Genomic DNA, 11,137 nt, shown 5'->3' with positions numbered 1-11,137 from the left:
TTTTAGTTTCTTCTTAAAAATTTCTAGATTTTCTGCTTCTCTGATAGTTTTTGGAAGCCTATTCCAAACAAGTGGGGCAAAATATGAAAAAGAGCGTTGGTCATATGTTTTGTAATTTATTTTAGGTTTAACAAGGGTTATTTTGTCACTTGATGATCTGAGCGTTCTAGAAGGTACATAGGGCGTTAAAAACTATTTTAGATAGTCAGGTGATAAATCATGTAAGCACTTGTAGCAAGTTAAACAGATTTTATATATGATACACTCTTTCACCGGGAGCCAGTGTAGTTTTTAAAAAATAGGAATCACATGAACATGCTTTAGTTTCTTAGCAATTATTTTGGCAGCAATATTTTGTACTCTTTGTAGTTGTTGTAACTGTTCATCAGGTACACCAGCCAGTAAGGAATAGCAATAATCAATCCTTGACAATATATTTTCTAATGCTCCCTATTTTCTTCAGTTGGAGATATAGATTTTTACAAAGGTTGGATACATGGGATTTCATTGACATATCTTGATCTAGCACTACACCTAATTTTTTAAATTTTAATTTGGGCTGATATTTCGTGGCCATTGATGTTTATTCTGATATTGTCGATTTCATTGCATGCGCTGCTACGAAGAAATAATATTTCGGTCTTATTTTCATTTAATTTTAATTTGTTCTTAAACATCCATTTTCTTGTATCATTGATACATCTGGCGATTCTATCTATGAGATTGTGTACATTGTTAGTTGTAGTGAATCCATACAGCTGTGTATCGTCTGCATAAAGATGGTAATTGAGGGCATATAAAGAAATTATTGATGACAGACTTTGAGTGTACATTGTAAAGATGACAGGACCAAGGACGGAACCCTGAGGAACTCCATACTTTAGAAGTAACCTATCTGACACATCTTTGCCACTTTTCACTGAGATCAATCTATTTTCTAGATATGATTTAAACCACATTATAACAGTACCTGATAGGTAAAAATGACTTTTCCAATCTCTCTAGTAAAATTTCGTGGTCGATGGTATCGAACGCCACTGACAAATCAAGTAGAACCACAACACAGACTTTTTTATTATCGATTTCATTTAAAACATCTGATGATACCTTTAAAAGAGCGGTTTCTGTACTGTGGTGCCTTTTATAAGCAGATTGAAAAGGTTCTTCCATGTCATTGGCCTTTAAATGTTGTTGAACTTGTTGAAAACAATTTAAATAACTTTGACATGATGGACTGAACAATGAGCCTCTGGGATTTGTTTGCCTTATTGGTAAGAGTTTTCCTCGCTATCACTTTAAAAATAAAAAAGGGGGAGGGGGGGTTAGGTTTCAAGCTGAAACTAACAACGTTGGAAGGAATCCGAGCCGAAGTGTGAAACCACTTTCCACCTCCACCGTTCCCTTATTTTTCTTTTTGAAATTTGTTGTAAAGACTGGCAACAGACGAACCCGATTCCCAGTGGTGTTCTGCAGCTCACCTTTACATGAGTTCATAAGTTGTCTAGGTAAGATTGTTAAACATTTTGATTTAGGTTCTGATTCCGACAGATTATGGCTCGGTGTCAACAAATTTTTCAGAAACTTGGCGTGGGATAGACTTTCTTAATAAACTAATTTTTCACTGTTGAATAACATTAAACCTTGTACCGCACGTCTGTATTTCAGCAGTGAGTGAAATATTAGAATGCTTGCGCAGTAGACACCATGTAAAATATTATCAGGCTATACTGAAAAGGTACTGACAGACTGATAGTATTAACAACAAAACCAAGCATTCTGATAGAATCTCGATGGCACATAGATTATATAACAAACAATCAGAAAGTGTGACAGACATATCAATTCTAAAATTAATACATTCCAGAGACAGAAAACAGAAAGCGGCCTTGACACCAGAGTTGAGTCGAATTCAAGGAGGTAGATGAATAGTGCATTATTTAAAATAGACATGCACATCAATAAAGAGCTTTCTGCTGCAAAAAGTCGTTCACTCGTGCAAAGTAGAGTCTTAGATGGACTAGAAAGGAACACCAACAACGTGAGTAACCCCAACAGTATGGGGCTCTCGTGGCCTAGAGGTTAAGGTGCTGACCTCTCATTCAAAGGTCCCGGGTTCGAATCCCGGTAGCGACTGAAAAATTTTGTTCCAAAAAATTGTCTCCTTTCCCCTCCTTTCCTGCTCTCTAGCAATGTTCTGTTGTCTGCTTTCGTTTCCTCTTTCTGCCCCCCCCCCCCCCACACCCCTAACCTTTCCCCTTACTCTTTTTTCTGCAGCCTTTCTACTGCAGCACTCCTTGGCTCCCTCTTACTGCTATCTTTCAGCCACACCCCTAATCTTCTGGTAGGAAAGATCTACACCTAGCCTTCTCGGACAAGGGTGAAAAATCTCGGAGGGCCCGTGTGCAAGTCGCGCACGTTAAAGATCCCTTGGAGGTCTAAAATCGATACGAGTAAGCTTTGGCCGCCACCCGGGCAAAATTCAAAATTTCCTACCAACTGATAAAGTTTAATGTGTCCCACGCACTCATATGACCTTATGCAGTTGCAAGCGCCGTAAACACTTACCAAAACCCCCCAAACCCAACAGGTCTAAACCTCACCTGCACTCCGCAGAATCCCTTGGGCCCTAGGTAACGCTCACACTCAGCTGCCACGTCCGTCCATTTCCACTCAAACAAGTGAACGATTACTGTACGGCCTCCACATTGGGGGTCGTGGTAAGGCTGAACCGCCTGGCCTGTAGGGGTTGTTAGGGGTGGGGTGGGGGTGGGAGAGGGGACAGAGGGTTAGTGTTGGGTTGGGGGAGCAAAATAAGTATTTATCAGTTTTTCACGATTGAATACCCTACAAGACACCCAATTTCAAACCCCTATTTGTAAGATGACATCAGGCAAGAGCTGTTTTAACGTCTGCCCGGAGAATTGCACTTTCCTATAGAATAACCTGTTCTTTTGCTAAAATACACACACACACACACACACACACACACACACACACACACACACACACACGGTGGCTTCAGATAATCGCGAAAGTTTTAGTGTTCGTTAGTTCCTTAGGTTTCGAGTTTGTGTTATTTTTTTTCTAAATATTCGAAATTATCAGTATACATAGTGTTTGGTGTATCTCCAAATCTTAGTGTAAGGATTGTCAATGCCCTTAACAAAATCATGGATTAGGAATTATGACATACCTGTTGCAAACAAGAAAGCAACAGCAATTAACAGCCTCATCATGGCAGCTGTAGGACCCTCAGGTATACAAAACACGCATCCAATTGCTGTACCACCCTTTTATAATACTCGACTGTAGTTTCGTTGTCCTTCTCTCCCCCCCCCCCCCCCACCTTTTCTATCCCCGCGAGCCCAAAACCCTGCACATCAACTAAAGTACCGACGTTTAAGTCTTCACAAGGTCACACACTTCTTGACTTTTTTACTTGTTCTCTTTTACGTACAATCCTTCAGGCTACCACTTGACTTAGATAAGAAAATTCATTTTGTCCTGACAAAGAGGTTGTCCTGATTATTGGCAGGGCGCTTAGAAGCACAGCACACCCCCCCCTATTTTTCTCCCCCTCCCCAATTCTCAACACCAACCCGGAAAAAAACAACTATTGCCAAACAACGGCATTTGGTTGTACAAGGTATTTCTAATCTACACCGGAAAACTTGGAAAAACAAGATTTGTAGAGCCTCCAAGCACAGTTTGCGCAATCGTTCTAAACTTTAAAAAGAACGTGCCCTTAGATTAGAGACTTAAAACATTGCTTTTACTTGTCATCTTAAAGTCCTTGGGTATTTTCTTGTACAGCAGAACCTGGCCACAAAAAAATAAAAGATTCCTTGAGACTGGAAAATACCCTGCGTGAGATCAGCTGTTGGTCTATTTAATACACATTGTACTTGTATTATTATATGTCATGCCCACTACCTTGGTTAGTAAAGTTTCAAAAGTTCATTAACAACTTAATAAGTACTTTGAAAGTTAAAAGTTGTTTTCTTGCTGATAGAAGGTGGGTAATTTGTAAACCCTGCCCACAGTAGATACAAGAACAGCTTGAGCATGATTATACGAAGATCCCTTCGTCAAATGTGGTAAAAAAGAACCGTATGTTTGTAGTTTTTTCCTGTACTTGTTGCAAAAAGACAAAAACTTTGTGTTTAAACAGCACGGTCTTTGAAATGTGAACAACGGAAAGATTTCAACATAACTTTATCTCAACTACCAAAGCACTAGATGTTGTTTGCACATTCTCAAGTGGGACAAAACCACAAAGACAGGACGCGTTACTATTTTAATGTGTTACAAAACCTTTGTGGTTCAAATGTTGAGCTGTCTGCTATTATTGTTATCTATGATTCTTATGGCGCTGACCCTGCGTTTCTCCATATGTATGCGAAGGTCGCATTCAATATTCATGGGAACACGACAAAGCCGAACATTTAATTTTATGACTTTCGGATTAAGATGTTCTAAAACACATAATATTGCAGTAGGCTTCGGTTGCTTTGTATTGTTATAAATACACCAGAATTGAGCGACTGCTTTCCTGTTCCACTTCCGAAAAAAATCGTGAGTGCCTACTGTTCAGCTTAGGTTCAAAGCTCCACGGGTAAAAAGCCAAAAGGAATGCGCCAAGCAGTTGTTAGAGGCCTAAAGGGTTGCGTTGGCAGCAAGCTCAGGCCGGCTCAGGCTAACAATAATGCCAAGCATGTATCGGTGACATAGCGTTTTGTGGATGGTCACTTGGGTGTGTCCTTGACAAAAACACAATACCCTAGCTCAAAAACAGGGCTCTGCACTGTGGCGACCAGCTTTGTGTGATAATTATTGTGTATTATTTATGCGCTTAGGTATCAATGTATTTGTGTACTTATATACGCCATTGTAAAACACATTGACGGCGTCTGTTGTGAAGTGGTTAAGCACTTTGCCCTCACGCGCAAGAGACCTGAGCTCGATTCTCGAATGCAGATACTTTTATCGAGTATCTCAGTCCTTCTGCTGGATGTTGTATCCCTCTCAGCCCGGGTTAGCCCTGAAAAGCATGGTCGAAACACGCCTCGTACATGATCGAAATTGTGTCTATGGGGGCAAAAACAAAAATAAAACTACGTTAGAAATAGATACATTTCCCTATTGATCAATGGAAAGGAATTTATTTAGTATAATTTTTATTTATTTATATTGGATATATTCCTAAGATTGCTGTCAAGTAGTCGTGGCTTTGATGCAATTGAAAGCAATACCTGATTCATTGTGGTCTAGGCCCTAAGCTTTCAGTTGTGTTAAAGGCACACGGGCAGTTTCATAATGATCTTTTTGTTTTTGTTACTGTTTTACGGCGCTTGCAACTGAATAAGGTCATGAGCGCGCTGGACACATTTTCAGTTGGTAGAAAAATTTGAATTTTGCCCGGGTGGCGGACGAAGCCTACTCTTATCGATTTTAGATCACGAAGGGATCTTTAACGTGCACACCTTGCACACGCGACCTCCGAGATTTTTCGCCCTTGTCCGAGAAGGCAAGGTGTAGATCTTTCCTGCCAGAAGACTAGGGGTATGGCAGAAAGACAGCAGTAAGAAGGAGCCAAGGAGAAGCTGAAGAAAGGCTGCAGAAAGAATCAGGAGCCCAGAGGAGGGGGGGAAAGGAGGTGGAGGGGGCAGGGGCAGAAAGTGGAGACGAAAGCAGACGACAAAACATTGTAAGAAAGCAGGAAAGGAGGTGAAAGGAGGCAATTTTAGAGAAGAAAATGTTACGTCGCTACCCGGATTCGAACCCGGACCTTTGAAAGAGAGGTGAACACCTTAACCTCTAGGTCACGAGAGCCGTCTTCCTATTGTTCTGCCTGTAGTTGATAATGCAAGAGCGAAAAAGGAATTATTTTAACAGGAACAGCAATATTATGTATCTATTTCGAAATTCAAACTTAATAACAAAGTGTTGGTTTTGTTGATTAAACGTAGCCTCTCATTCTACATCTCTCTCTCTCTCTCTCTCTCTCTCTCTCTCTCTCTCTCTCTCTCTCTCTCACTCTCTCTCTCTCTCTCTTTCTCTCTCTCTCCGTCCCTATATTTTTCGCACCCATTCTCTTTATCTGTAGGCCTATGCATTGTATCTGTTTGAGTCATGAGTTAATGGATTTCGCTCGTCATTGTATCCGGTGAACATGTATTTCATTTTTGACCTTTCCTCCTCACTTTCCCTATCAGCCCTTTGCATCATATTATAATATATCTAAATCTTTTTTGTCTTTGTCATTCATCCTGTTCGCAATTCCATTAAGAATGATGATGGACGTAGTTCTGACAAATGGGCTCAGTCGATAACTGAAAAAAACAACAACAACAAGCAAACAAAAACACCCCCTCCCTTAAAAAAAATTCCGACCCCCACCCCCACCCCCCAAAGAACAAAAAAGAACAGGAAAGTGAAACACCTGAACTAGGAATCACATTTTCCCGAATCGTCTATTCTACTGCAGATTTACAAAACAACATTCATTAGGTAAAAAAATAATGTCTTATACACCAAGCTTTAAATATAAATATAACGCGCAACATATTATTTACAAAATAGTGCATGAGTGTTGTATAATACGAAAAACAAAAAGTTACAACATGCACCAATAATGTCTCCCATACCCTTATTGGGCTCATTTTTTACAATTGCATGTAAATACCCAACGCATACTCCCCCCCCCCCCCTCCGGACTAATTACCCTTTTTTTCCCAAAAGTATTGAGGATAATTGTTCTATGCTTCTATATCGCTCGTCTTTGACTTAAACGAAAGATTGTGCTTTTTGCTTTCCCTAGACACAAATGGGGACGACAAAAAAGTAAAACAAAACGGAAACTCAAACACCCCTACCCCCTACCCCTCCCAACCCTGTACACCGTTGAAAAAACCAATTCTCAAATAAATATTTTACCGGAATTACTAGCTGTTTAATCTCTGCCCAGTCCCAAGTTAAACTTTCCAATCTGCTGCAGATAACCAAATTCCTTTAAAAAACCCAAAACCTTTGAGAATTGCAATAACACGAAAGTGATCTAAAGTACAGCCTTGTGCGCGGGTAAAATAAATGTTTGCTTGGTAACCAACGAAAAAAGCTAGAAACATGTTGCTTTCATACAGTGGCTGTTCATAGCCAGCGAAAGCACGCTACAATTATACAGAATTGCGTGCTCGATTTATAATCCCTTCCTGAAACTGACTGAGCGAATCCACAGCAACCGACGTGGCTCCGGATATAGCATTACTGGACATTGTATTTAGGGCAGTGTCCTTATACATGTATTATTATAATGACGTCAAATACCAAGACAATGTCGTCATGTACTATTGTCTCGTTTATAGCTACTTTAATCAGACATTGGTAACTTTACTGGTACAATGCAGGACAGCAGTACGGATGACACTCTGGTCTAATACTCAAAGAGGCGGTTTAAAACTTGTTTAATAAGAATTTTACGGCTCTTGCAACACACAGAGGTCAGCTCTAAGGTTCGAAGATTAAGGTATTACTTGAGAGCAACATACACAAGGCAGAAGGAGGAGAGATAAGGACGACATAATATTTGATAAGAAAGAAAGAGCAAATCCCACTAGAGCACTCGCCAGCGACCCATTTCGTAGACTTGGATTGCTTAGAAGTTTTCAAAACTCTTCACCTATAAAACTAGAGTGTGGTCAAAAATGCATGGCGCAACTTATTGTATATCGAACATAGATTCTTCAACTTTTGCACAATGACTGATATCAATTTGATCTAAGAGGTGAATATTTTTTCAAACTCCTGCACACTGTATTCTAGAAAATTCCTTTAAAGGGGGGGGGGTGTACACCTGAAGGCTATCTCACTTATTACAGGACCAACGTTGACCAAATTTCACACATATAACAAGCATAGTAAGGAGTCTTAAAATCTGCAATCAAATTTGAGAAAAAAGTTTCGTTTCCATGGATACGGCGGCCATATTGGATTTGTGGACATGTCTTACGTAATGAATACCGCACTCTAGACACCACAAACAAAAATCTATTCCGTATACCAAAAATTCGACAGACAAACTTTTAGCATTACATCTTCTCTTCATTTTGTGAAACTTCCATGAAGATTGGATGAAAAATGGTGGCGTTATTCAAAAAAGTATAGAGAAAAGTCGCGTTTTGAGAAAACGGCCGATAAAGAAAAATACAATATTGACTTTATGAGGAAATGGTGGTGACAAACATGCCCGGTATGGGAAAAATACTGTTTGGTGGGTTCTTATACGATGAAATGGTTGTAGGAGATGCTGAGGAAGCCAAAAATGCCTACAACTCAAATTCCATAAATTTTTAGCCAAATCGGGACTTTGGGGGTGTAGCCCCCACCCCCACCCCCACCCCTTTTTTATAAATGCTAATAAAAAAAATCCCAGTTGATGGCTTCTCCTGATTTTATAAAGTTTACAGCTTGGGCAAAATCGCTATTAAAAGCAAGTTCGTCATCTTTTTTTAAAATCGAAACAGTATGCTTATTGAACGTATGTTTAGGGAACCGTTAGAGCAAAAAATGTGTTCACTATAAAATTAATTTCCTCTTGTAAGAAGTTTTTGACAATAAAAAGTGCCATTGGCGCGGAGACGTAGGCCATATTATGCGTATGCAAAATGTGTGCGAGAAGCGGGAAGTGCTGGGTACAATCCCATTTTCCGTGTGATGGAGATTTATAGCATTTTATATACATTTAAGAAGAACAGTTTTTTAATAGAGACTCAGCCGTTGTGGAAAAATTTGATTAAGTTAAGACAAATTGGTACAAACTGATGTGCAAAGTATGGGTGATTTCGTTAAAAAGATATTTGAGGATAAGTTGCACCACGAATTTTGACCGCACCATAGGGCGCTATAGGAGATTGGCGTGCGTAAATGGGGTGCCCACTAAGGCCGGATAGGGCCGATCACCCGACTCGGTCGCCTGAAACTGAAAACAAAAAGGTTTAATTTTGAGGCGACCGAGTCGGGCGAATAGGGCGAAAACATAGAGAACGCCAATTTTGGAGACTGACTCACTGACACCTACTGGCGCCTGCCCGCGTCGATCTTCAGACGCCTAAGTTTCGGCGTTCTCTATGTTATCGCCCATAGGTCCGATCGGTCGACCCCATCCGTAAGGGGCACCCCGTATAAAGTCCAGTGGTTCTGACCCTGGAATAACCCTACCGTAGTTCAGGGATGTTGAGCTTGTAACATCTTATTAATCAGACGAAAAGGTCAAAAGGAGACCGAATGATTCGATTTCACCCCTTTGGGACTACCCTTGAAATTGCTCCGTATATCAAGAAATACTGTTGGTAACGAGGTGTCACATCCAGATTGAATGTAAGTGTATTCCACCTTCATCGACTCAGTTTGCTAATTAATAAGAAATGTACTGCTTCGACACTGTCTTTCACAAGTGGTTGGTGGGTGTTCTGCTGTGGTTTGCCCCTTTTTTTCTGCCAAACGTCTGTCGCCCTTATCTCTCCCTCTTCTTTTCTTTGCATGTTACCGTCTAGTAACACCTCTGATCTTCGGCATTAAATGACCTATAATTTGTGTTGCAAGTGCAGTAAAACTCTTACTAAAACTAAACGACCCTGTCTTTCTGAGCGAACAGCAAACCTGGGCTGAGTGGGATACAATATCTCAGGAGAAAGGCTTAGAAACTCGATAAATTATATTAATATTATTCTTTTCTCAAACCAAACTGATGTCTTTGGTGTATAAGGTGAATAGCTTAGCCTTTACCCAAAGGACGCCAGTTCATTTAATGGGAAGTAACCGACTTAATTATGGAAAAATTCAGTATTAGGAGTAAGAGTGCAAGTAAGCTACTCATTCAGTTTAACGTGAAATTAGTTGAAAGTACTACCTCGCGTGCGTATATTATAAAGGGGTGCCCATTGCGGATGGGATCGGATGGGGTCGGGTCGGGTCGGGTCGGGTCGGCTCGGGTCGGGTCGGGTCGGCTCGGGTCGGTTCGGGTCCGCAGCGATCGCCCGACTCGTAGCCTGATAACAAACGTGTTTGTTCTTGAGGTGACGAGTTGGGTGCGATCGGCTTGTGCCACGATAGCCGCTTTGCGTCCTCAATCTGGCTAACAAACCGCCCCGTCCTGCCCCAATTCCCCCAATGGGCATTCCATATTATATTACTATTATCATGGTCCTGGACGACAGCGTTTTAAGATAATCTGTAAAATCCGTTTATAGTAATTCGGGCATGCTTTCCTTTCCTATTCCTAAATTAAGGGTAGGCCTTATACTGTGAAAAATTCTGCTGTCCTTTGCAGTGATTTTTGGTAAAGTTAAGAATTCCTAAACTCACGGTAAACCTTAAAAATGACTGACATAGAAATAGTTTGACTGCTGTTGGATCCAAACTTTTAAACATATATAAATCTATCATGAAATTTATTTGGGGTATGATAGGCATATGTGTTTAATGCCCCCAATTCAACACTGTAAGGCTTGGTACAGGCATCAATGGCAGGATCTGAAAGATCTATAATCAGAACCATCTGAAAAAGACAATAGAGACTCTCTGGCAACAAACATGACTAGAAAACTGCCGCAGTGTAGAAATATAATAGGAAAGCAGAGCAGAGGAAGACAAAGAACAGCATACATAATATGGCGTGAAAACTTTGCAACAAATAACACAATGAGAAAACCTGAACTGATCAGGAAGACATAGATCTACCGGAAGAGGAAGTGGGGTACCACAGTCGTCAGTGTCTGCTCCAGATCTGACATCTGAAGATGAAGTCCCCCCCCCCTCCCCAATAAGAGGCTGAGCCACTGATTAAACATCCATCCCAATTGACCCCAAGCCAGGCGGATGGACATTCACATTTTCTTAATCAGCGAACAACCAGAAAGAGATCTGAACAAAAAATCAACATTAAAGAGTACCAAATTAGCTAACGGTGAGCTCAATACTCCTGTTGTGTAAAAATTAAACTTAAAAAAGTACAGACCCCTGTCACGTTCTTCAGCCAGTGAGGGATCGGAACTAGATCTACTTTAATTTTATTATGCTTGGTGATATTCCCTCCTTCGTTCTCTCTCTCTCTCTCTCTCTCTCTCTCTCTCTCTCTCTC

The 11,137-nt window shown here is 40.6% G+C and overlaps 1 protein-coding gene across 1 annotated transcript in view; it reads right to left on the bottom strand.

The window, feature by feature from the left end:
* LOC101854683 (alpha-amylase) overlaps window positions 1-3,300 on the bottom strand; it is a 22,755-nt gene extending 19,455 nt beyond the window's left edge. The window contains exons 1-2 of the mRNA XM_013082426.2: window positions 3,194-3,300; window positions 2,601-2,737 (exon numbers count right to left, since the gene is read on the bottom strand). Coding sequence (XP_012937880.2) covers window positions 2,601-2,737; window positions 3,194-3,236 — 180 coding nt within the window. The 5' untranslated portion in view covers window positions 3,237-3,300. The remainder of the gene's footprint in view (window positions 1-2,600; window positions 2,738-3,193) is intronic.
* Between the last annotated feature and the right edge of the window lie 7,837 nt (window positions 3,301-11,137).

This window comes from Aplysia californica, unplaced genomic scaffold (genome assembly GCF_000002075.1).
Source record: "Aplysia californica isolate F4 #8 unplaced genomic scaffold, AplCal3.0 scaffold00008, whole genome shotgun sequence".
NCBI lineage: Eukaryota > Metazoa > Mollusca > Gastropoda > Aplysiida > Aplysiidae > Aplysia > Aplysia californica.
This window is presented reverse-complemented; position numbering and strand designations above follow the sequence as displayed.